Raw genomic sequence first — 26,174 nt, 5'->3', positions numbered from 1 at the left:
ATCAACCTCAGGTCGTGTGCTAGTGATAACTAAAAGGTTATTCTCGATTGACTCCTAAAAATTTTCAAGATCAATAAGACTTCCACTAACTTCTTGACATATAAGTTTCTCTCTCAAGGAGCATTCCTTGATGAGAAAAAAACAAATATTCAAAAGGTAGTGTGGAATTTAGACAAGAAAAACACTTCATATAATTGGTCTTAGTTTATCCTTTGTTTTAACCAAAACATCATAACTTCCAATTCCAAATGTGCTAGAGTAAGAAAACATTATTACTCCATATTTCAGGAGGTGTTATAATCCTACTTAGTATGAAATAATTTTCAAGATGCGATGTATAGTAACTAGAGCATGGGTCAAAAACTTGATTTGTTTCGAAGTATGGCTCATCTCTTGATTGAACCATTTCAACAGTATGTGATTCCTCTTCTTAGTCAAAACAATTGCACTAAGATGTTCTTCGAGGATCAATTGTGATATAGTTCCACAATAATGTAGATGATCACAAAACACGATACTAGAGTACTCTCCTTCCTTTCAGATTGGAGAAACTTCTATATTTCTGTCTAATAGATTCTTCTTATTTGTTCTGGATGCCTTTTGTGGAGAAGGGCCTGCTATAGCCACATATCTTATATGTGCTATCACTGAAGTGGTTAATTTATGGTTAGCGAGAAGATGCCCGTCCATTTTGGCAGAGTTTGTTGCATCTGCTCCTCTCATTACTCTGATTAAACCAGGCAATGGGATCCATCTAATTTTAGTAGGCACTATATGGAGACGCCTGATCCCCAAGGTTTCCATGAAAGGTGTGGGTAAAGAAATGACCAAGTACCTTAATGATTTTCAGTTTAGGGTTGGTGTGTCTGGGGGTGCTGAGGTTGTGTTACACAATGCCAATAGGGTGTTGAGTGAACACTACACTGACGGATCTCTTGCAATGCTTACAATGGATTTCTCAAACGCCTTTAACCTGGTTGATAGACCAGCCTTGCTCCACGAGGTTAGGAGGATGTTCCCTTCTATTTCTTTGTGGGTGAATTTCTTATAAGGGCAAGCAGCGAGACTTTATATAGGAGACCAACATATATGGTCTGCCATTGGGGTGCAACAAGGCGACCCTTTTGGGCCCTCTTCTTTTTGCCCTCGTTTTGCATCCGCTTGTGCACAAGACTAAAGACAATTGTAAGCTCCTTTTCCATGCTTGGTATCTAGATGATGAGACTGTCATTGGGGATTCAAAGGAGGTGGCTAGAGTGTTGAACATTATTCGAGTGAATGGTCCAGGTTTGGGTCTTGAGATGAACATTAAGAAAACGGAGATTTTTTGGCCCTCTTGTGATGGTAGGAAGCTTTGTGCCGATTTATTCCCATCGGATATAGGGAGACCGTCTTTGGGGGTGAAGCTCCTTGGGGGAGGGGGAGGGGGGCTGTTAGCAGAGACGCAAGGTTTATTAGCAGACTGGCCATGAAGAGAGCGGTCAATGCTATTGATTTGATGAGTCTTCTTCCACAACTATGTGACCCGTAGAGTGATCTCCTTTTGCTTCGATCATGTATGGGCATTGCAAAACCTCTTTGGTTTAAGGACATACCAACCGGTGCACATAGAAGAGGCGACTTTGTTCTTTGACAAAGGATTGCACGGGTTTGTCGAGGATATGGTGGTATGTGGAGGCCCCTTTTTTGGAGACATCTAGTGGCGTCTGGTTTCCTTACCTATTCGTTTCGGTGGTTTGGGTTTGTACTCAACATACACGGTTTCCTCCTACATATTTGTAGCCTCAAGGGCCTAATCTTGGACATTACAAGACCATATCTTACGTGACAATGACATATGTGATATGGACTCTGATTACCTATGTGCTTTGACTTGTCTTCGCGATACGATTCCGGGATTCGACTGTAGCGGTTTCACTAATAAGGACACCGCCCCCTAAATCCCAAAAACCATTGGCGTGTGCCCTTTTTAGCAAAATCGTCAAAGATATGGAAGTCGACTTCGACATGACTGTTAGACAGAAAGCAATTTTTGAGTGTCTTCGAGCACCTCATGCACAAGATTTTCTGCTAACTATCCCTATTGATGGCCTCGGCCAACATATGTCTCATGTGGAGTACCGAATCATCCTTCATTACCGCCTCATGATTCCTCTATTCCCAATTGACGAGATATGCTCAGTTTGCCGCAAGGCATGTTTGGACACTTTTGGGGAACATGCGGTTCATTGTAGAGAGCCCCCTGATTTCAAGTACCGATATGATGTGGTTAGGGATGTTCTCTTTGATGCCTGTCGGTGTGCTGGTATTTCCGTAAAGAAAGAAGCGCCGATGAACTTTTTGACGGACCTGCAGAATGGAAGATCCATACTCAGACCGACTGACATTTTGGTATTTGGATGGGTAGGAGGGAAGCACGATTGTGTGGATCTTAGTGGGCTCTCCTCTCGTCGGTTTGAGGAGCGGGGGTTTTACAGCAGGACATGCCGATTTGAAAGCCGCTGCGTGCAAAGTGGCAAAGCACGAGAATGCGTGTATAAAAAATCAACATGTTTTTGTACCTTTTGCATTTGATATATTTGGTTTTCACGCACAAGAAGCGGTGAAGCTCATCAACAGAATTCAACAGGTCATGCATTCTAATATTATATCTCTTAGATTCGCAGATGTTTTCAAAAAAATTGATTTTGCCATCCAGAGACGACTAACGATGCACCTTGTTGCTCGGTTGCTTGCCATTGATACGTATTATCGTCTTTTATGTTATATATTAAATAGAGAAAGAATTCGAACTAAAAAAAAATAAACTTAGAAACATGTATAAAGAAATCTTAATGACCAAAACTATTATTTTAGCTCTTGATTTAACGAATGATATTCGCTATAAAATGAACATGATCTTTATCAATTTAAGGATGATATTGAATCAGAATTGGAGAGAGAAAAAGGCTATCCATGGCCAATCACAACTGGGGTTAAAGAATCCAACAAACGGGTCACCCAGGCCATCATCACCTTCGTAATCATAATCTTCATCAAAAACCCAAATTCCTCTTCATTTATTGAACACCCATCTCATATCCCCTCTGCATACCCCACCGACACAACCATAATCGCTAATCATATGTCACACGAATCTACACTCCCTCAGTCCATGTTTTGATCCAACGAAGTCCTCAAGATCTCCACTATCGTCTTCAAGATCCGTAAGATTCTTCTCACTTCGATCCGCTTTTCTGGTCAATCTATTTCCATATACGTCATACCTAATTGGGTTCAACTTTGTTTTATTCTTAAACGAGTGAATACTTCAATCGGTTAGAAAATGTTTTTTTCTGCTTTACACTCCATTCCGTGTGTGGTTGACTGGTCTGTTTACTTGGTTCCAGATCCTTAAGATAATCATGGATGATGGAATATTTTCCGAGGGTTACGGGATCGTTTATTTGTGTAGTAGCGCTAGAATGCTTTCAATCACAGAACTTGATCAGCTTCTTCGCTGCTCTGAACACAAAGATCTCGCCTTTCTACACCTTTGTCTCTCTATCCACCTACAAATTCTCTTCTAAATTGCTAAACATAACACAATGAGATATCTAGTACATCATAACAGTAATGAAAACATGCTTACAACGTGTTTGATTAAACGTCTAGTCCTGCAAAGTCGCTTCTTTTTCAGTCGATTTGATATGTATCAATGGCGTTTTGATTTCTCGAATCAATGTTTCAGGTCATTCATGGCAACCAAAGGGAATCCAGGAGACAATAGAACACGAAGATCCTTTTCGATATTCATAGTCGTGGGTCTCTGTTGCTTCTTCTATCTACTTGGAGCATGGCAAAAGAGCGGATTTGGTAAAGGAGACAGCATAGCACAAGAAGTAACAAAAACAGCAGATTGCAGTGTCCTTTCAAATCTAAACATTGAAACACACCATGGAGATGGAATCAAAAACCTCCATGATCTACAACAAACCAAGGTTTTCCAACCATGTGCTGATAGATTCATTGACTACACACCTTGCCATGATCAAATGCGTGCCATGACTTTCCCTAGAGACTTCATGAACTACAGAGAAAGACATTGTCCTCCTGAAAATGAGAAGCTTCATTGTCTGATTCCAGCTCCTAAAGGGTATGTGACTCCATTCCCATGGCCTAAAAGCAGGGATTTTGTCCCTTTTGCTAATGCACCTTACAAGAGCTTGACAGTTGAAAAGGCGATTCAGAATTGGATTCAATATGAAGGCGATGTGTTTAGATTCCCAGGTGGAGGGACTCAGTTTCCTCATGGAGCAGATGCTTATATTGATCAATTGGCATCTGTGATTCCAATTGGAAATGGAATGGTTAGAACTGCATTGGACACTGGTTGTGGTGTAAGTATCTTTAATAATCCTTATTGTTTTCTAGGGACAATTACATGAAATAGATATGTACTTTACTCTTTTTACCAAGGGTTAATCTTGTAAAAGAGTAAAAGACCTTATATTTTGTGTTTTTTCATGATAAAGACCTTGTATTTTTTCAATTTTTCTGATCTGACCCTTTTAGTCATTTTTTTTTTCTGAAATAAAGGGTTTTATGCAGAGAAGTCCCATTATTTTGGGAAATTTTTTGATAAAGTCCTAATTTTTTTTTTCAACAACAAAGTCCCGATAATTTAATATTTTGCCCAAATTAACGAAAAAAGTCCTTATTTTTATTTTAACAGGATATGATAGATTATCGTGTAAAATTAAATAATTGAGACTATTCTGCTAAAAAAAAAGGACTTTATCAAAATTTTTCCCAAAATAATGATACTTTTCTGCATAAAACCCCAAAATAAATTGTAATGCGTCAGGGTTTCTTGGGAAAAACTAAAAAAGTTGAGGATTTATTTGGAAACATTTAGAAGGTTGTTGGTTTTTTTCGAAAAAAAATACAAAGTTGAGGGCTTTTTCAGAAAAAATGAAAAAATACAAGGTCTTTTTCAAGCAAAAAATAAAGTTGAGGTTTAATCCAGAAAAAAACACAAAATGTAAGGTCTTTTATGAGATTAACCCTTTTATCAACCATAATTGCAATGTACCGACATGTTTTTATCTATGCATACTAGCATTTTTATTTGAGTAATAAATTACACGAATAGTCCCTATGGTTTGGGGTAATTTGCACGTTTGGTCCCTAACTTATTTTTTTAACTCGAAGGTCCTTATTGTTTGTTTTTTTTTTCACGCTTGGTCCCTGTCTCAACTAAAAAGACTATTTTGCCCTTGATTTTTTGATTTATTTAAATAAACACATCTCCAGCCACACTTCCACCTCACATTACTTTACCTTGCCTACCCTATCTTATTTAAATAAATTAAAAAGTCAAGGGCAAAATAGTTTTTTTAGGTAAGACAGGGACCTAGCACGCAACAAAAACAAACTGTAGGGACCTTCCGAGTTAAAAAAATAAGTTAGGGACCAAATGTGCAAATTACCCTAAACCATAAGGACCATTCGTGTAATTTACTCTTTTTAGTTTTTACCCCCATAAATAGAAACTCCTTTTACCACGACTATAAGTCAATAAATTATGCTTCTATTATGGCTAAAACTTAAAAGATAAAGTATTTTCTGCAATTTGCTCTTTAATTCTCTATGGTTGTAATTTGTAAATAAAACTTGTATTTTTTGTAAAATATTTTGGAATATAGGTTGCGAGTTGGGGTGCATACTTATTCAAAAGAAATGTTATAGCCATGTCTTTTGCTCCAAGAGATTCACATGAAGCACAAGTCCAATTTGCCCTTGAAAGAGGTGTCCCTGCAATTATTGGTGTTCTTGGAACTATAAAGCTTCCATACCCTTCAAGGTCTTTTGACATGGCTCATTGTTCTAGGTGCTTGATTCCATGGGGTGGAAATGGTAATTTCATAAAGTCTAAATCTTTATTATTATATGTTTTCCTGTTTTGTGATTTAGCCACTTATACTTTATTATTTTCAATCACTCCATAAAAGTATCAAGTTTCACACATTGTTCCAAATCAACAATTTTCACTTGTTATATTATGTTTCATAGGTAATTTTGTTATATCAAGTTGCACCACTAGTTTACCAAGTGAACCATTTTGAGTTATATCAAATCAAAATGGTTAAATTGGGAAAATGTCTGAAAGTTTTATGGTTTGATCGAGTGTTAATCTCATAAAAGACCTTATATTTTGTGTATTTTCTGGATTAAACCTCAACTTTATTTTTTTCCCTGAAAAAGACCTTGTATTTTTTCATTTTTTCTGAAAAAACCCTCAACTTTTTTAGTTTTTCCCGAAAAGACCCTCACATTTTACAAGTTTTTTTGGAAAAAATAACTAAAAGGGCCAGATTGGAAAAAGGGTTAATCGCATAAAAGACCTTATATTTTGTTTTTTTTGCCCGAAAAAGACATTGTAAAGAGTTTTTTTGTAAAGAGTTTTTTTGCCAGATTGTAAAATGTGAGGGTTTTTTCGAGAAAAACTAAAAAATTTGAGGGTTTTTGGAAGCAGTTCGAAGGTTGAGGGTTTTTTTTCGAAAAAAAAAAACAAAGTTGAGGGTTTTTTCAAAAAAATACAAGCTCTTTTTCAGGAAAAAAATAAAGCCGAGGTTTAATCCAGTCAAAACACAAAATATAAAGTCTTTTATGAGAATAACCCTTTTTTCCCCGAAAAAACCCTCACCTTTTACAAGTTTTTCGAAAAAAAAAAAAAAAAAAGACTAAAAGGGCCAGATCGAGAAAAATGAAAAAAATACAAGGTCTTTTTCAGGAAAAAAATAAATCTCAGGTTTAATCCAAAACAAAACACAAAACATAAGGTAAGGTCTTTTATGAGATTAACAAAAAATAAACCACATAATCACCCAATATATAATGATTTTTATATAATTTCCCTTAAAAAATGGTATCAAATCAAAATCAAACTTTTAATAAAGTAAAATGATATTGGTGTTAGATGGAAAGTACATGATGGAAGTTGACCGGGTATTGAGACCGGGTGGGTATTGGGTTCTTTCTGGGCCTCCAATTAATTGGAAAGTTAATTTCAAGTCATGGCAAAGACCAAAAGAAGAATTGGAAAAGGAACAAAGGAATATTGAGGAAATGGCTAAACTTCTTTGTTGGGAGAAGAAATATGAGAAAGGTGAAACTGCAATTTGGAGGAAAAGAGTCAATCAAGGATATTGTCAAGAACGAGACTCTCGTGTTACTTTGTGTCAATCCACAAATCCCGATGATGTTTGGTACTACATAACTTCTTTACTAAATTTAAATGGGAAAATCTACAGAAAAAGTCCCAATCTTTTGGGAAAAGTTTCAATAAAGTCCTAAAAGTTTTCTTTTTGAACAGAAAAGTCCCGATTATTTAACATTTTGCCCAAGTTAACGAAAAAGTCATTTTTTTTTTTATATTTGAACATCAAATGACAGATTATATGATTTTCTCAAAGTAATAGGACTTTTCTGTTCAAAAAAAAATTTAGGACTTTTTTGGAACTTTTCCTAAAAGTTTTGGGACTTTTCTGTAGATTTCCCAATTTAAAATTTTAAAGCTTTACGTTTTAACAACCAAACACACACACATGGAGATGATGGTTGTTTGAGTTGAAGTAGTTTAGGGATTGTTAGAAGAAGGAAAAAAAGGGTTAATCTGATAAAAGACCTTATATTTTGTGTGTGTGTGTGTGTTTTTTTTTTTTTTTTTCATGAAAAAGACATTATATTTTTTCATTTTTTTTCGAAAAACTGTCAACTTTGTTTTTTTTTTTTTCCAAAAAAAAAAACAAATGTTTCCAAATAAATCCTCAACTTTTGTAGTTTTTCATGAAAAAACCTCTGCATTTTACAACGTTTTTTAGAGAAAAGTGACTAAAAGGGACGGATAGGAAAAAATGAAAAACTGCAAGGTCTTTTTCAATAAAATAAATAATGTTGAGGTTTAATCTGGAAAGAACACAAAATATAAGGTCTTTTATTAGATTAACCCTAGAAATAAAACGAAAAGAAAAAGCTTGTGGTGGGCCATCTTAAGGATAAGTTAGCTTACTTAGACTAGCTTTTCACGAGCTTTTTAAATTTTTTCCGAATTTACCCTTAATTATTTATAAAAAAAAACATGCTTTTAATTCATTTTGGCTGTGTTTGGCGCGCCACAACTAGCTGATAAATTTATCTTATTTTTTGAGCTTTTTTAAGTTGTCATGTTTGGCAAGCCAAAAACTAGCTTTTCAAGACCTTTTTTACAATTTTCCAAATATAACCCTTAATTAATTATAAAAAAACAAAATTTTTAAATGCCCTTTTATGCCATTTTATATCTTTCACCTACTTTTTACCAAACGTCATTTTTTTTACCAACTAGCGTTTCAGCTATCAGCTAACAAAATTTTTTATCAGCCAGCTTTTCAACTAACAACTATCAGCTAGCTTCTCAGCTACCAGCTAGTCTGCCAAACATAGCCTATGGGTAGTCGGAATAACAACCTTTCGGGAAATCTACAGAAAAGTCCCAAACTTTTGGGAAAAGTTTCAATAAACTCCCAAAAGTTTTTTTTGAACAGAAAACTCCCGATTACTTAACATTTTGCCCAAATTAACAAAAAAACCCTTTTTATATTTGAACATCAAATGACAGATTATATAATTTTCTCAAAATAACAAGCCCCTTTTCCGTTCAAATTTTTTTTTTTACGACTTTATTGAAACTTTTCCCAAAAGTTTGAGACTTCCCTGTAGATTTCCCTAACCTTTTTACATTATCAGCTCATTAGTTGTTAGAAGAATAACCTTTTTTTTTACACACAGTGTAACGAACAAACATTTTTATTTAGGTACAAGGAAATGGAAGCTTGTGTGACTCCTTACATGGAAACAAACAACACAGATGAAGTTTCTGGTGGCGAATTAAAACCGTTTCCAGAACGACTTAATGACATCCCTCCAAGAATCAGTAGTGGCTCCATTGATGGAGTCTCCATTCAGTCATTCCAAGAAGACAATAAATTGTGGCAAAAACATCTTAATGCTTACAAGAGAGTGAATAAGATTATTGACTCGGGGCGATATCGTAATATCATGGATATGAATGCAGGGTTTGGAAGCTTTGCTGCTGCTCTTGAGTCTCCAAAGTCTTGGGTCATGAATGTGATGCCGACTGTTGCTAAAAGGGATACTCTTGGTGTGGTTTTTGAACGTGGATTGATTGGAATCTATCATGATTGGTAATTTATGTCACCTGAAGTTGTGTCTCCGTTTTTTAGACTGAAAAATGACCGTTTTGCCCTTTGTTTTTTTTTTTTTTAAATAATAAGGTCAAATTATTGAAAAAACTGTTATATTTTGGTAAAAAGTCATTTTATTTTGACCAAAATATATCATGACTGGTAATTTATGTACCTAAAGTGCAGTCTCTTTTTTAGACTGCAAAATGACCGTTTTACCCTTTTGGTTTTTTCAAATATAATAAGGTCAAATTGTGGAATAAACCATTATATTTTGACCTAATATATATGACTGGTAATTTCTAAAGTCCAGTCTCTTTTTTAGACTGCAAAATGACCTTTTTACCCTTTGGTTTTTTTAAATAATAAGGTCAAATTATAGAAAAAACCATTATATTTTGAACAAAATATATATCATGACTGGTAATTTCTATACCTATAGTCCAGTCTCTTTTTTAGACTGCAAAATGACCGTTTTACTCTTTGGTTTTTTTAAATAATAAGGTCAAATTATAGAAAAAACCATTATATTTTGGTAAAAGATCATTATGTTTTGACCAAAATATATCATGTCTGGTAATTTCTGTACCTAAAGTGCAGTCTCTTTTTTAGACTGCAAAATGACCGTTTTACCCTTGTTTTTTTTTTTAAATAATAATGTCAAATTATCGAAAAAATCGTTATATTTTGGTAAAATATCATTATGTTTTGACCAAAATATATCATGACTGGTAATTTCTATACCTAAAGTCCAGTTTCTTTTTTTGGCTACAAAAATGACCGTTTTACCCTTTGTTTTTAGATAAATAAAGTCAACTTTCATGGTGTGATTGGAAATAATAAAGTAGTAGTGTTTAATTGCCAAACCACCCAAAAGATAATTTTTTTTTATTGTAATGTTCCCTAATATTAACTGAAATAAAAATAAAAATTCACATGCTGTCCACTTCAAAATATTTTGAGAAAGTAAATTTTTGCAAAATGAATCTGAAAAAGTTAAGAGACTTGAACATAAAAAAGTCATTTTTTGTATTGTTAAGGTAGTTTTTACAACATTTTATAACTCATTCATTCTTGCAAAAACTATAGTATAAAATAAAATAAATAAACTAAACATAAATAAATAAACTCCTATTTCTCTATATTTTTTTTTAGGTGTGAAGCCTTCTCAACATACCCAAGAACATACGACCTTATCCATGCAAATGGTCTTTTCACCTTGTACAAAGACAAGTAAGTTTATATGCACTTAATTTAATTTAATTTATTTTTGTTAATTCTACATAACTAAACAAACATGTTGTAATATAATAACACTCATTATATATACTTTACAGGTGTAGTTATGAAGACATTCTTTTGGAAATGGATAGAATTTTAAGGCCAGAAGGAACTGTTATAATACGTGACAATGAAAGAGAAGTGATGAAGGTGAAAAGAATTGTTTCAGGAATGAGATGGGATACAAAAATGGTGGATCATGAAGATGGGCCTCTTGTCCCTGAAAAAATATTGTTTGTAGTCAAACAATATTGGGTTGCTGGTCAAAATTTGACTTCTTGGAGATGATGATGATGATGATGATGATGAAGAAGAAAGATTGATTAAGTTGGGTTGTTTTGATCTTTTGATTAGATGTAACAAGATGTTGAATTTTAGTTTGAGATTTAGAGGTGAGCATAGTGTAAAATTAAGAGTGGCCTTGTGTATTTTAATTTTTTTTTTGTTCAATTTGTAGTTTTGATTTAACATTTTATTAATGTTGGCCATGAAAGTTTTAACGGTTTTGTTTGGTTTGATTTTTTATTTAAATCATGAATTGCAAATGGAACCGGCGAAAATTGATCTAACTTGATATTTTTGGATTATTTTAATTAATGGATAAGCCCAATTGGTGTGTTTATTTGAAGAGTAAATTCGAAAAAGGACCAAAAAGTGGGGTTGTTTGAAGAAAATAACAAAGAAAAAGCACATTTCAGAAATGACTAAAGGATCCGTAAAGCACCTTCTACGGATCTATTAAGTCCTCTGCGGATTTTGCTACACCTCTGAGGAATTGAGTTTTTTTTTTTAATTTGTTTTCGTTTTTTTGCGTTAATTTTAGTTTATTAATATAACTTTTTGTTAAATACACTAATATAAATTTTTTTGAATGAGGTCTAACTCGGGGGATCCATTAAAGGTTAAAAATAATGAACTTATGTTTAATCCGCAGAGCACCATCTGCGGATCCATTAATGGCTCTGTGGATCCTCTACAGCTCTGCGGAATCTTTGATTTCTGATTTTTTTTTTTTCGTTTTCTTTGCGTTCATTTTCGTTTATTAATATTATTTTTTTAAATACACTAATACTTTATGTGATTATGTAAAAAATTTGACAAAAAAAGTTAAAAATAATGAACTTATGTTTAATATCTAACACATAATTGTTTGGGAATCCACAGAACTGTTATCAGCGGATTAGTGTACATACGTATTCTCTTCTTGGAATCACCTCTACGGATTAGTGTACACCTCTGCATAAGGGAATACGCAGAACTGTTAGAGAATAAAAAAATGACTGACAAACAGCTCTGCGGATCACCAAACAATTTTGCGGAATAAGTAATATAAAATCACTTTACCATGCGTATCCTTTCATCGATTTTGTACCATTTCTTCTTCATTTCATTTTTTTTTTTTGAAAAATTAACCCTCATATTTTCCGTCATAATGGCTTCCATACCATGGAGCGCCGAGGATAACCTCCGTCTAACTCGTGCATATATTAATATCCACGAGACCACCAGGGTGAATGATCCAAGTTATTGGACCCGTTTAACTGCCTTCAACGCTGACCCTCAAAAAATATGGAATATTTGTACAGTTTTAATTAGGTTATTTATATGCACCGATTTGTATTACATTATTATGTATTTGATTGTATTAGGTTATTTACGAAACAGTTGAGTTAACTTTTACTTTATTCCATAGAACATAAAATACAAAACAGCACAAATACATTGAAAACATACATCATTAGCAAACGTATTACATAAAACAATTCATTATTTTTAACATTTTTTGTAAATTTTTTTACATAATAATCACATAACGTATTAGTGTATTTAAAAAAAATATATATTTTTAACCTTTTTTTGTCAATTTTTACATAATAATCACATAACGTATTATTGTATTTAAAAAAAGTTATATTAATAAACTAAAATTAACGCAAAAAAAAAAAAAAGAAAAAACGAAAAAAAAAACTTTTTTTTTCAATTTTTTTACATAATAATCACATAACGTATTAATATATTTTTTAAAAAATAATATTAATAAACTAAAATTAACACAAAAAAAATGAAAAAAAAATTAAAAAAAACTCAATTCCGCATAGGTGTAGCAAATCCGTAGAGGACTTAATAGATCCGCAGAGGGTGCTCTACGGATCTTTTGGTCATTTTCTGAAATGTGTTTTTCCTTGGTTATTTTTCTTCAAACCACCCCTCATTTTGGTCATTTCTCGAATTTTCTCTTATTTGAATGTGTTGGGTTGTTGAAATATCTTAAGCCAATTGTTATAAAATCCTAAAATCTTTAAACATATTACTGTTTAGGGTGTCTGTTCATAAACTTTTGTTTTTGCTTTTAAATGGTTTATAAACTAAATTTTGTAAGTATAAAATAATGAAATGACCCTTTAATAAAGGGAAAAGTAAGATATTTTTTCCTTGTTAGCAAGTTATTCCAAATAGATGACGTGAAGTCTTTTATGTCAATGTAGGTGCCACCCATAGTTTGTCAATATAAGCCACTCTTACTGCAACCTCTCTCCTACGCTTCCTCACAACCTCCATTCTTCTTTGGATGTCTCCTCCATGGCCGTGGTTGGTGTCATCTTACTAATCCTCTTCATACACTCACTCGTGATCATATCCAACTTCCTATCACTCCCTTATCATTCCCTTCCTTGTTCTTTCAGTGTCTCTTTATCTTATGTATTCAACTTATTCTCCTTTGTTGTTTGGCGACTTCTTGGGTGCCATCTTCAGAGAGATGGAGAATGGACTTTTCGAAGATAGATCTGAGATCCGGGTATCACCAGCTACGAGTGCTAGAAGAGGATGTCCCGAAGACAGCCTTCCGAACTCGTTAAGGACACACGAGTTTGTAGTAATGCCATTCGGATTGACTAATGTCCCCGCAATATTCATGGACTTAATGAATAATGTATGCCGTCCTTACTTGGATCAGTTCGCCATCGTCTTCATCGATGACATACTTATCTACTCTCGAATTAAGGAGGAGCATAGTGACCATCTGCGACAAATCCTAGAAACACTACGAACAGAGCAACTCTACGTGAAGTTCTCTAAATGCGAATTTTGGATCCGAAGAGTCGAATTCTTAGGTCACGTGGTTAGCGAAGAAGGAATCCACGTGGACCCTTACAAAATTAAAGCCATTGAGAACTGGTCAACACCGAAGACGCCTACAGAAATTCGTCAATTTCTAGGCCTCGCTGGTTACTATTGCCGATTCATACAGAACTTCTCGCGAATTAAGAAACCTCTTACAACATTGACCCAGAAAGGCGTGGCCTTTGATTGGGAAGAGAAGCAAGAAAAAGCGTTTCAAACGCTGAAGCGAGCCTTATGCACCGCACCGATACTATCCCTCCCCGAAGGGATAGAAGACTTCGTAGTATATTGCGTTGCATCCAACCAGGGGCTCGGCTGTGTTCTGATGCAACGAGGTAAGGTCATCGCCTATACCTCGAGATAGTTGAAGACGCACGAGGTAAACTACACCATACACGATCTTGAGCTAGGAGCAGTTGTGTTTGCTCTGAAGATCTGGAGACACTATCTGTATGGTGCGAAAAGCACTATCTTTATAGACCACAAAAGCTTACAACACATATTCGACCAGAAGGAGCTCAACATGAGACAATGATGGTGGGTCGAGCTACTCAGTGATTACGAATGCAAAATTTGTTATCATCCCGACAAGCCAACGTAGTAGCCGACGCCCTAAGTCGGAAAGAATATTCTGGTCGAAGAGTTAAATCATTGACCATGACTATCCATTCGCACCCGTCCACACAAATCAACGAGGCTCAACTGGAAGCCTTGAAACCTGAAAATGTGGTGGGTGAATCCCTGAGAGGGATGGATAAGAACTTGGAAGTCAAGGGTGGCAGAGCCTTGTATCTCATGGACTGGATCTGGACACCGAAACACGGTGGCTTCAGAGACTTGGTCATGACCAAAGCGCACAACACTAGATATTCCGTCCACCCAGGTTCAGATAAGATGTATCTGGATCTTAAAAAGTTATACTGGTGGCCTAACATGAAAGCAGAGATTGCCACCTTCGTGAGTAAATGTCTTACTTGTGCGAAGGTCAAGGTTGAATACCAGAAACCCTCAGGTTTACTATAGCAACCGGAGATATCGGAATGGAAGTGGGATCGGATCACCATGGACTTCATAACCAAGTTGCCCAAGACAACGGGTGGTCTCGACACCATATGGGTGATCGTTGGTAGGTTGACCAAGTTCGCACGCTTCCTGCCTATCAAAGAGACAGACAAGATGGAGAAACTAACAAGAACCAATATAAGGGAGATCATACGGCTGCATGGTGTTCCTATATCTATTATCCCCAATAAAGATAGTAGATTCACTTCGAGGTTCTGGCAATCATTTGGGAAATGACAGAGAAGATCGTTCAGATTCGTGAACGATTGAAGGCCTCTAGAGACCGACAGAAAAGCTATGCATACAAACAAAGGAAACCTTTGGAATTCCAAGTGGGAGACTGCGTTCTTTTGAAAGTCTCACCCTGGAAGGGCTTGATACGCTTTGGAAAGCGTGGAAAGCTAAATCCAAGATACATAGGGCCTTTCGAGATTCTCGCTAGAATCGGCCCTATAGCTTACAAACATAACCTACCTCGTGAACTTAGTAACGTACATTCTACTTTCCACGTCTCGAACTTGAAAAAGTGCCTATCCGACGAGACTCTTGTTATCCCACTCGAGGAAATCGAGATAGACGAGAGCCTCAACTTTGTGGAAGAACCTGTAGAGATCATGGACCGAGAGGTCAAGCAAACGAAGCAAAGCCGTATGCCGATAGTGAAGGTTCACTGGAATGCCAAGCGAGGACATGAATTCACTTTGGAGCGCGAGGATCAACTGAAACTAAAATATTCTCATCTTTTCGCTTAGTTAATTGTAACCCTAATTAGTGGTGAATATGGACCATGAGTTCTTCCTAAGGCTTGGATAAGTGACTAGAACACTTCCTTATGATTGCAAGACCTTTAATCCACTCTTTGGCACTAAACTTTATGAGTTTATGGCCGTAAACTCATAGGGCCGAAAACTCTTTGGCCGTAAACTCACATAAAGCATACCATATGGCCGTAAACTCTAATGTGTGGCCATACACCCCTTAGATGCAACCCTTTGTACTTCTAGCACTTGAATCTAAGTGTTTTCCATGTCCTATGGTGTCTTTACTTGCATAATTAGTTGTTTAAACACTAATTGTAAACATATACGTATCATTATATGATAAATAGGATCCTGGTGGGTGCCCAAGTCTTCACTTGGCACTTAGCATCCTATACCACTTGTTCATCCAAAACCACTCGCTACAGGTGAGTTCATACCCATTAATCTACATTTTAAATGATTTTAAATGCTTTAATGGGGGGGGGGGGGGTACAAGTTGGAACATTATAGTTATTATATCAATCACATGTGATTAATAACTATCAAACAAATAGATTTACTATACTTTTAACTGTTTTATCCAGAAAACTACTTCAAAATGTTTATCAAACTATTTTAATACTAAACTCTTTATCAAACTTGTTCTTATATGCCAAACCTTTTCTTTTTACTCTTTCAAACTTATATATTGTCAAAACCATGTCTAATGCATATATAGTTATATAAGTAAGGTTGCAAGGACTTAGGACTGATAACTCACTTTATTTCATGTTCCTTGTTTGGTTGTGGACTTAGAGTACCCTGTTGTTTGTCCGAGTGTCGTTTGATACTTAGTTATATAATATGTATATATGTATAGACATAAAAGCTTTTATCTCAGTTCAATACCTTTGGGTAGCAAAGGTGTGCAAACATGTTTAGTTATACGAACAACTCTACTAGTAAACTATAATAGGTATAGTTTAGGAAGTCACTACTCACTATTTATAGTACAATGAAACATACAACGAGTCAGTTCATACATAAGTCAATACATACTATAACGAGAAACAATACTCACTATAAAGAGAAACAGATAGAGAATACTATAACGAGAAACAATACATACTATACACTATACAAGAGAACATACTATGCTGAGAAAAAAAAGAGAACATACTACATACTAGACAGAAAGAACATACACCACACTAGTACATACAATACATATACACGAATACTATAACATAAATGTGAGCCACTACTTCTGGGCATGGCATCACTACTATGACTCGTTTTGTAACCAGAGTCTCCTGGAGGGAGAGCGTGAATTTGTGTGTAGATCTATACGGGACTGACCGTCCTACACCTTGCTGCTAGCTACAGTGGGACCTGCAGCTACAGTGGGACCTGCAGGTCTACGGGTGACGAATGTCATACCATTTCGACGTTTTCGAGCGTCGTGTTTTACTAAGTCGATCAAGTATGGTTACAATCATATCACATTATACCTTAATTAACAATTGGTTTAAGGTAGTTAGTACAACAGTAGTCACTATAATACAACACTACATTACTTTATTATTTTCCCATTGCATTCACATTGTGATATTCTAACATAAACGGAAATGTAAAAACTATATTTTGTTAATAATAGTCACACTTGGAAAAATACACACTTTTACAATAAACAAACATACAGAACATATGATGCCTTGGTAGAAGGTTACTTTTAGTAGAAAATATAGGATTTTCTAGGAGATACAAACATTTATTACAAATATTTTTCAAACTTATACATCAAAAACTTACAAACATTTTCATACAAAAAATGACACTAAAATGCTTATGAACTCACTAGCTTTAAAGCTGATAAACTTTTTTAAAATAACTTGTATTCTCTGGTCATCAGTAGACAGGTACCGATGCCATGTTTTGAGAAGACGGAGCTTTTAAGACTCGTCTCTTATTTTTGATTCATATTTTTGGTGTCTTATAAACTATACAGAACACACTTAAATTAAATTATATTATTAATGCAATGGATGATGTTGTTGCTAGTTTACTATTATCTACCCGATACCAAATTATATGTAGCAGTATAAACAAAGCTATTATAAAAGTAATCACCATAGTCAATGTTTTATTATAAGAAATATAGGTTTTCTTAAAAGGAACTCTCCATTAGACATAAAGGAACCATTACAAATAACTCCATGAGTAACAAGTGAATACACCATGGTTACATATGACAACGATCTAACAACCAATGGAATGTGTGCTATCCGCCTTACTCACTGTACCCCGTTGGGTTGTAAGTTGAGGGCAGATGCGCACAATCGATTGTTTGTTTACTCCAAGTATATATAACTTGTACCCACTTAGTACGCATAGAAAGGCTTGTAGTGTCATTTTACTTGACTTATATTAAAGTAGGAAATATAGGATTTTCTAGAGGAACAGGCGATCATTTCAAAACAGAACTTACAACTTACATCACTTTTACATATACTTTTTCCACATTTTACAGCTTACTCACATCACAAAAATCTTATGAACTCACCAGCTTAATTGCTGATCAACTCTTTCAAATAACTTGTATTCTCAGGAGACTATTAGACAGGTGCTCGTGCTGGGACTTCAGAAGATGGAGCATTATAGCTTCAAGTCTTGTTTTGTTATTTGTTTATGACTTCTATGTTTTGTGAACACATACATTGTAAACACTTTCTTTCTATATGAAATGGTTGTTCATTACTTGCTTACCATATACATATCTCGTGATACTTGACATGACGTCCTCCACCCCCGAACGTTTCCGCCGTTCCGGTTTTGGGGTGTGACAGATTGGTATCAGAGCATTGTTTATAGTGAACTAAGTATATCAACCGATAAAAGATATACGTCTATAAATACAATGGGGCTTAAGTGCTCTGGATAATGATATATTTAGAGTATAACTTCAAGTTATAAAAATATACCTACTTGCTCATACATGTACATAATAGAACTAGGACCACGAGGAGAACATAACTAAAAGTATTTAGAGGTTGGACACTTTCGTCAACCTGAACAGTTATGTAATCATAGCTAGGATCAATATAGCCTGATCAACTATATTCATTCGAGATGTGACCAACATGTGTTTGGGAATGATGTGGTGTTGCAACAGGGTTAAAACTTACCAGAACACCAATCAAGAGAACGCCAGAACAAGTACAGTTAGATTTAGAGTACTATGGGAGTATTCTATGATACTATAACGCGATAACGATTTTAGATCATACCAAGTACATTACGTTAGGATACTATAGGAGTATTTTAGTCTAGATACATAACTTATGTGATAACTTAAAAGACCCTTGCGGATAAGTCTATAATCTTACAGGGTATATTCGTAAAGTTTTATATATAATCAAGACCTTATAGACTTAGAATCTGTGACCGACGCTTCGCTATCCATTCCTTTTAAGGAAGTAGTGTTGAGGTGGGATCAACTGTTCGAAGGTCTATTTGATCTTCAATTATATACAATACCAACTGGTATACCTAGTATAATTATAGGAAGATTCCGTAAGGATCACCCCATAAAGTTACCTCCAAGCTCATAGGTTCTTTAGTCACTTTCATTCTCGCACGACAAGCCCGGATAAACGTAACCACTTCCTCATAGTAGACAATAGAAGAGTTCAGGAGGAACAAGGACAAACCAATGAGAAGATTTCAAGGAAAGATCAGTCGAAGTAACCAAAAACGTCTTACGCGTCACACTAGTAAATATTAACTTGGTTAATTTAGCGAGCGAGTGGAAACACTGCTCACATTACATGTGTTAGAATTATTTTCATACATGAAACTGGTAACAGTTATTCAGGAAACAGATACTCATTCGAGGATAGTTTTTTCAAATTCATAGAGTTTATTAGGTATAGATTCATTTATGAATTGTTCCTAGAACCCTGTGGAAGTCAGGACCCGATACATCCAGAACTAGGATAACTTTGTCTTTTCAGCTTTCGGCTTGTGTCCGTTGCTATAGACGTATTCCGTCTCATCTTTGTTTTCTTTTACCAAAGATGCCTCCTCGCAGATCACCCAGACACGCTACTCCGATAACTCCCATACCTTCTCCAAAAATCGATGCAGCAACTTTGAACGCTGTAGTGGCCGAGGCTGTGGCAACAACCATGGCACAATATCACTCCACCAGTACAGGTGGAGGTGAAGCGCCTACCGATTCTACTCAAGGTGAGGTCCCTGTGCGCCAGGGAGAGTTTTCCTACAAGGACTTCACCAGATGTCAACCACTGTCCTTTAAAGGGACTGAAGGAGTCATTGCCCTCCTACAATGGTTCGAGAAAACAGAGTCGGTCTTCGAAATCTGTTTATGCCCCGAAGGAAGCAAAGTGAAGTTTGCTGCCTGCACCTTCGATGGTAAGGCCCTAACATGCGGGAAGAATATTGCCCGTTAGGCGAGATTCAAAAACTGGAACAAGAGCTGTGGGATCTCACTATGGTCGGCTCAGACATAGTGACCTACACGGACCGGTTCAGCGAACTAGCAGCTCTATGCCCCGGGATGATTACCTCGGAAAATAAGAATATAGAGAGATACATTTGGGGTCCGATTGCTCCGACCCAAGGAAATGTGTTATCTTCTAACCCAGCCACGTTCGATAGTGCTAAACGCTTGGCTCAGCGACTCATCGATCATGGAGTCCGCCACAGCGTAAAAGTCCTTATTCCCGAGTCATCAAGGGAAGAGGACTATAATCAAGAGTCGGAGAACAAGAGAAAGAAGAAGCGAACAACACAAGACATCCCACAAGAGCAACAAGCGAGTACTATGTACGCCGCTACGACGCCTATTGCTTCAGCATCTGCCAGTCGTTATGCTGGAAACCTTCCAAAGTGTGGAAAGTGCAACTTTCACCACACTGGAGTGTGCCGAGAAATGCAGTGTCTGAACTGCCACAAAAAGGGACACACAGTCCGTTACTGCAGGGCACCGGCTCAACCGATCTCCCAAGTCCTCGGAACTGAAGAAAACCAAGCCTGCTATGGCTGTGGTGAGACTGGACACCGTCAGAAGGACTGCCCGATAATCAAGAACTCAGGCGCGGATGGATGTATTCTGATGATCACCGCAGGAGAATCTACCCCGTAGTCATCGACGAGTAGTGGTACGTTTTCAAAATAGTATTTACTTTTAAAAATTAATTTATATTCATATAAGATTAAAATTTGGGGATAACACTTAAAAGTAACTATAACAACTCACATGTTGAAATAGGTCGTAGTATTCGAGAGAATTAAAAGATCCCTTATAGAAGCTATTATGACTCACCATATACATCAGGGTTGTGCGCAATTGAGATGTTGCAGACCTAGAGTGAGCGACTCCGCTTAGGTCCCCTTTCCTTAATTGGTTGAGGATTTGAGGCAAAGATGCTCAGTCGACTGCCTGAATCATCTTAAGTATTCACAACTTGTATATGACGGGCAATGGTAGTGGTACCATGGGGGATCATAGTATAAAAGTATTCTTTCAGTTAGTAAAGCACTTTTATTTGTATGTATGCGCACATAGCGGTACGATACATAGGAGTGTTAATTTCAAAATAGAAAACAGGAAACTCGAGATCAATTACAAGGAGTACATTGTTAAACATACTAGGAGTACAGTACTAAGCATACCAGGGATACATTGTCATTCATCAGACGTTTCTTTCATTTGACCAAAACTTTGTTTAATATAGAGTCCGTTGTTTTCCTTTCGTCATGAGTTGGCATGGTCTGCACCATACCGAGTTCATATGTTTCTATCGCGTCGATCGGCAAGTTCTCGAAACTTTCGTCATTCGTATAAAAAGTCCGACCTAAACCTAAACTTTATCTTTCGCATTCCAAACCCCGAAGTACTCATGCGAAGAGTACTTTGTCCTCCGAAGCCTTATCGTCAGATATCCGCAGACCGTCACGACATACCACTCGTTCAGCAGACCAAGTTCTAGCACAGAGGCTAAGGACGAATACAGCCCGCCTATTATTATTTAGTGTATACGTGAGGGTGGTATATGAGTATGATTACGCAGATCTAGTATGTGTGTTTCCGCCCTATCTCCTATTCTCCGTTGAGTTGTGGACCTAGAACGGAGTCGCACATCCGACAGTCCTACTAATCCTAATTATGTACGGCTTGTATATACGAGGTAATGATAGATGGACCAAGTATGAATCCTATCAAGAACACCAGGGCAAAGTTGCCAGGTCTACGAGTGAGTATTCTACAAAACAGAAGAGCTCAACCCCCAGTAGTAATGCTAAGAGAGATAATTTTGGGACGAAATTCATTCTAACGGGGGGATGATGTGACAACCCAAAAATTTCCACTTCAATAGAAACCAAGTCTGTTGCTGCTAACTTTCAAACTTTTGGGATAAGTTTGAGCAATTCAGGATTTACACTTAAGGAAATATCAGGAGAGAGGTTGCACTTGGGTTTTGTGCAACTCCGTTATTCCAAAACTCTATGATATTAGAGTTCATTCCAGGAATAAAATATTTTCTGCCAAAAATCCCAGGACTATATATAGAATTCTGAACCAAATTATTCATTAGTTACAATTCCAACTAGAGAAAAGCCAAATTCTCTCTCAAGGATCTTCGGACTTTTGTTCCGGAAAGTGAGTACTTCTATCTAGTGTTGTTTTAAAGCTTTATATATGCTTAATACACTAGAAATCATAGGAAAACACCAAGATTTGGGAGTTTACCGCCCAAGAACACCTTGGGGAGTAAACTCCATTTCAAGGGCCAAAGTGTGCCCAATGACCCCTAGACCTTGGAAACCAAACATGGGACAAACCTTGACATGTTTAGGCCTCAAAAGCAATTAAAATAAGGACCAAAAGTGAGTTCACGGCCAAGGAAGTTCTTGGGCCGTGAACTCCATTTTAGTGTGCCAAAATGCCCTAAATGCCTTCCATAGCCCAAGAAACAAGCATAGAACTTTACCTAGATGTTTTTAGGACCCAAAACAACCAAAATATCATCTTCCATAAGTGTTTACGGCCGTAAACACATGACCAAATGGTCTTTGGTCCGTAAACTCAAAATAGAGGTGTTTTGATGCAACAAACACTTCCAAGGGCTTAGGCATGAATTTAGAATGATTCTTTATGACCTTTAGGACCCTCATAAGAATATTTGGCCATGAGTTTACGGTTGTAAACTCATTTGGGCCGTAAACACCCCAAAAGTTCCAAAAGATGTGGTCTTTCTCATCCTAGGTTAAAGCTAATGTCCCTAAATCACCCCCTAGACTTCAAACTTGCACTAACCCATGAGTAACCATGAGTTTACGGCCGTAAACTCCCTTGGGCCGTGAACTCATGGTAGTAAACTCATTTAATTGCCTTTATACCCTCCTAGGTTGAATCACATGTGATTCCAACACTTGGTTAAGGTGTTTCCTAGTCCCAGAAGGTGTTTCCTAGTCCCGGAAGGTGTTTCCTTTCATATAGTTGTTTATAAACACTATATTCACGTCATTATGTGTCCTTAAATATCATTTAGGACTTATTGTGTCTCGGAACTTCATTCGTGGAACTTCTCATCCGTACGCGCATACCCGTTTGAATCACCCACATCAGGTGAGTTCATACCCCGTAATGAATCTTTTAACTATTTTAATTGTTTTAAGGGGGGGGGGGGGGTATACAAGCTGAACACAATGATAATTGTGTAATTATTTGTTGTTAAACATTCTTTCAAAATGTTACTTATGTTATTTATAAGTTGTTAAAACATTTCAAAACTCTTCTAAAGGTTATGTTACTTTATAGTTATACAAAACTCCATTTTTAAAGTATAAGCATAACTTTGTAGATAAATGAGTCTTTTCAGTATCAGTCCAATTATAACATTAGTAAACTATTATAGGTATAGTTTAGGAGAATGCTATTCATTACTTCTAGTACAATGAAGCACACACAGAACAGAACAGAACAGAATAAAACAGAACAGAACAGAACAGAACAAACAGTGAAGAGAATCAAACAATACCAGAACAGAACATAACAAACAAGTAAATTTGCTATAGCATGACAACACGCAGACAGGATCTAAATTTAATGTGAATTACACGGCTTGCAAGGATTTTCTCGGGTCGCGTTTGGTTCCCTCAATCTCCATACATGAGAGCAGGTTAGTAGGGGTTCTAGCTTTCACATTATGACCGTAATAAAACACACTTATGTTTTTAGGTTGATAGTACCTCCGTATGTCATTATAAACGACATCAGGGTACTCATTTCTCCCATTACTTTCATAAAGTGTCGGTAACACTTGAAGGTTGATCTATTCTCTAATCGAGATAGGTTATAAACTAGGGAGAATGTACGTTACAGTTGACAAAGGAACAGTAGAGTCTTGGTAGAAGACTGCTTTCATAACAGTAAAGTCTTGGTAGAAGACTGCTTTCAAAACAGTAGGGTCTTGGTAGAAGATTGCTTTCAAAACAATCGAGTCTTGGTAGAAGGCTACTTTTAAAATTTAGGACCATGATGCTAACCTTATGATTCCGTAATGTATACACTATAGGATACATATATGTTAAGTAGATGCCGACAGCTAATAGGATGTGTGTTCTTCGTTGTACGTCTTGTTCCCGTTGGATGTAGGTTTACACCGAGGTCACCCAATCTATTATCTACCCGAATATATATATATTTATGCTTAGTATACATTAAGTCATCATAAGGGTACCAAGTATGGATCAAGTCATAGGACACAGAGTCAATGCACAATTTTTCTAGTACAAAACTTTCGTTTCAAAGTAAGTACTTTTGGATATACAAAACTAGTGATTTCCCAGTTAAGGGCTTAATCCATTTTATTAAGCCAGTACAGTTTTAAAGACTTTAAGTGAGTTAACTCTATAATACCTTAGTTTATACACCATGTTTATATATAAGACTAATATCCGACAGCTAATAGGATGTGTGTTCTTCGCTGTACGTCCTGTTCCCGTTGGATGTGGGTTTACACCGAGGTCACCCAATCTATTATCTACCCGATACCAAATTATATATAGCAGTATAAACAAAGCTATTATAAAAGTAATCACCATAGTCAATGTTTTATTATAAGAAATATAGGTTTTCTTAAAAGGAACTCTCCATTAGACATAAAGGAACCATTACAAATAACTCCATGAGTAACAAGTGAATACACCATGGTTACATATGACAACGATCTAACAACCAATGGAATGTGTGCTATCCGCCTAACTCACTGTACCCCGTTGGGTTGTAAGTTGAGGGCAGATGCGCACAATCGATTGTTTGTTTACTCCAAGTATATATAACTTGTACCCACTTAGTACGCATAGAAAGGCTTGTAGTGTCATTTTACTTAACTTATATTAAAGTAGGAAATATAGGATTTTCTAGAGGAACAGGCGATCATTTCAAAACAGAACTTACAACTTACATCACTTTTACATATACTTTTTCCACATTTTACAGCTTACTCACATCACAAAAATCTTATGAACTCACCAGCTTAATTGCTGATCAACTCTTTCAAATAACTTGTATTCTCAGGAGACTATTAGACAGGTGCTCGTGCTGGGACTTCAGAAGATGGAGCATTATAGCTTCAAGTCTTGTTTTGTTATTTGTTTATGACTTCTATGTTTTGTGAACACATACATTGTAAACACTTTCTTTCTATATGAAATGGTTGTTCATTACTTGCTTACCATATACATATCTCGTGATACTTGACATGACGTCCTCCACCCCCGAACGTTTCCGCCGTTCCGGTTTTGGGGTGTGACAGATTGGTATCAGAGCATTGTTTATAGTGAACTAAGTATATCAACCGATAAAAGATATACGTCTATAAATACAATGGGGCTTAAGTGCTCTGGATAATGATATATTTAGAGTATAACTTCAAGTTATAAAAATATACCTACTTGCTCATACATGTACATAATAGAACTAGGATCACGAGGAGAACAGAACTAAAAGTATTTAGAGGTTGGACACTTTCGTCAACCTGAACAGTTATGTAATCATAGCTAGGATCAATATAGCCTGATCAACTATATTCATTTGAGATGTGACCAACATGTGTTTGGGAATGATGTGGTGTTGCAACAGGGTTAAAACTTACCAGAACACCAATCAAGAGCACGCCAGAACAAGTACAGTTAGATTTAGAGTACTATGGGAGTATTCTATGATACTATAATGCGATAACGATTTTAGATCATACCAAGTACATTACGTTAGGATACTATAGGAGTATTTTAGTCTAGATACATAACTTATGTGATAACTTAAAAGACCCTTGCGGATAAGTCTATAATCTTACAAGGTATATTCGTAAAGTTTTATATATAATCAAGACCTTATAGACTTAGAATCTGTGACCGATGCTTCGCTATCCATTCCTTTTAAGGAAGTAGTGTTGAGGTGGGATCAACTGTTCGAAGGTCTATTTGATCTTCAATTATATACAATACCAACTGGTATACCTAGTATAATTATAGGAAGATTCCGTAAGGATCACCCCATAAAGTTACCTCCAAGCTCATAGGTTCTTTAGTCACTTTCATTCTCGCACGACAAGCCCGGATAAACGTAACCACTTCCTCATAGTAGACAACAGAAGAGTTCAGGAGGAACAAGGACAAACCAATGAGAAGATTTCAAGGAAAGATCAGCCGA

General features: G+C 36.2%; 1 protein-coding gene across 1 annotated transcript; it reads left to right on the top strand.

Moving 5' to 3' along the window:
* The first annotated feature begins 2,916 nt into the window (after positions 1-2,916).
* LOC111888483 (probable methyltransferase PMT2) lies at positions 2,917-11,008 on the top strand. Its single transcript, XM_023884652.3, has 7 exons — positions 2,917-3,206; positions 3,731-4,379; positions 5,688-5,898; positions 6,962-7,250; positions 8,838-9,227; positions 10,383-10,460; positions 10,565-11,008. The coding sequence occupies exons 2-7, from the start codon at positions 3,738-3,740 to the stop codon at positions 10,794-10,796; spliced, it is 1,842 nt and encodes a 613-aa protein (XP_023740420.1). The 5' UTR covers positions 2,917-3,206; positions 3,731-3,737; the 3' UTR covers positions 10,797-11,008.
* Positions 11,009-26,174: the final 15,166 nt, after the last annotated feature.

Source organism: Lactuca sativa, chromosome 4 (assembly GCF_002870075.4).
Source record: "Lactuca sativa cultivar Salinas chromosome 4, Lsat_Salinas_v11, whole genome shotgun sequence".
NCBI classification, from domain to species: domain Eukaryota; kingdom Viridiplantae; phylum Streptophyta; class Magnoliopsida; order Asterales; family Asteraceae; genus Lactuca; species Lactuca sativa.
Note: the sequence above shows the minus strand (reverse complement) of the source record. Positions and strands in the feature narration are given on the sequence as shown.

Excerpts from the sequence above, each read along its gene's own strand:
- LOC111888483 (XM_023884652.3), top strand. The coding sequence starts at position 3,738 with ATGGCAACCAAAGGGAATCCAGGAGACAATAGAACACGAAGATCCTTT. Across the intron at positions 5,899-6,961 it reads GATTCCATGGGGTGGAAATG|ATGGAAAGTACATGATGGAA; the intron begins GTAATTTCATAA and ends TATTGGTGTTAG. Across the intron at positions 10,461-10,564 it reads TTCACCTTGTACAAAGACAA|GTGTAGTTATGAAGACATTC; the intron begins GTAAGTTTATAT and ends TATACTTTACAG.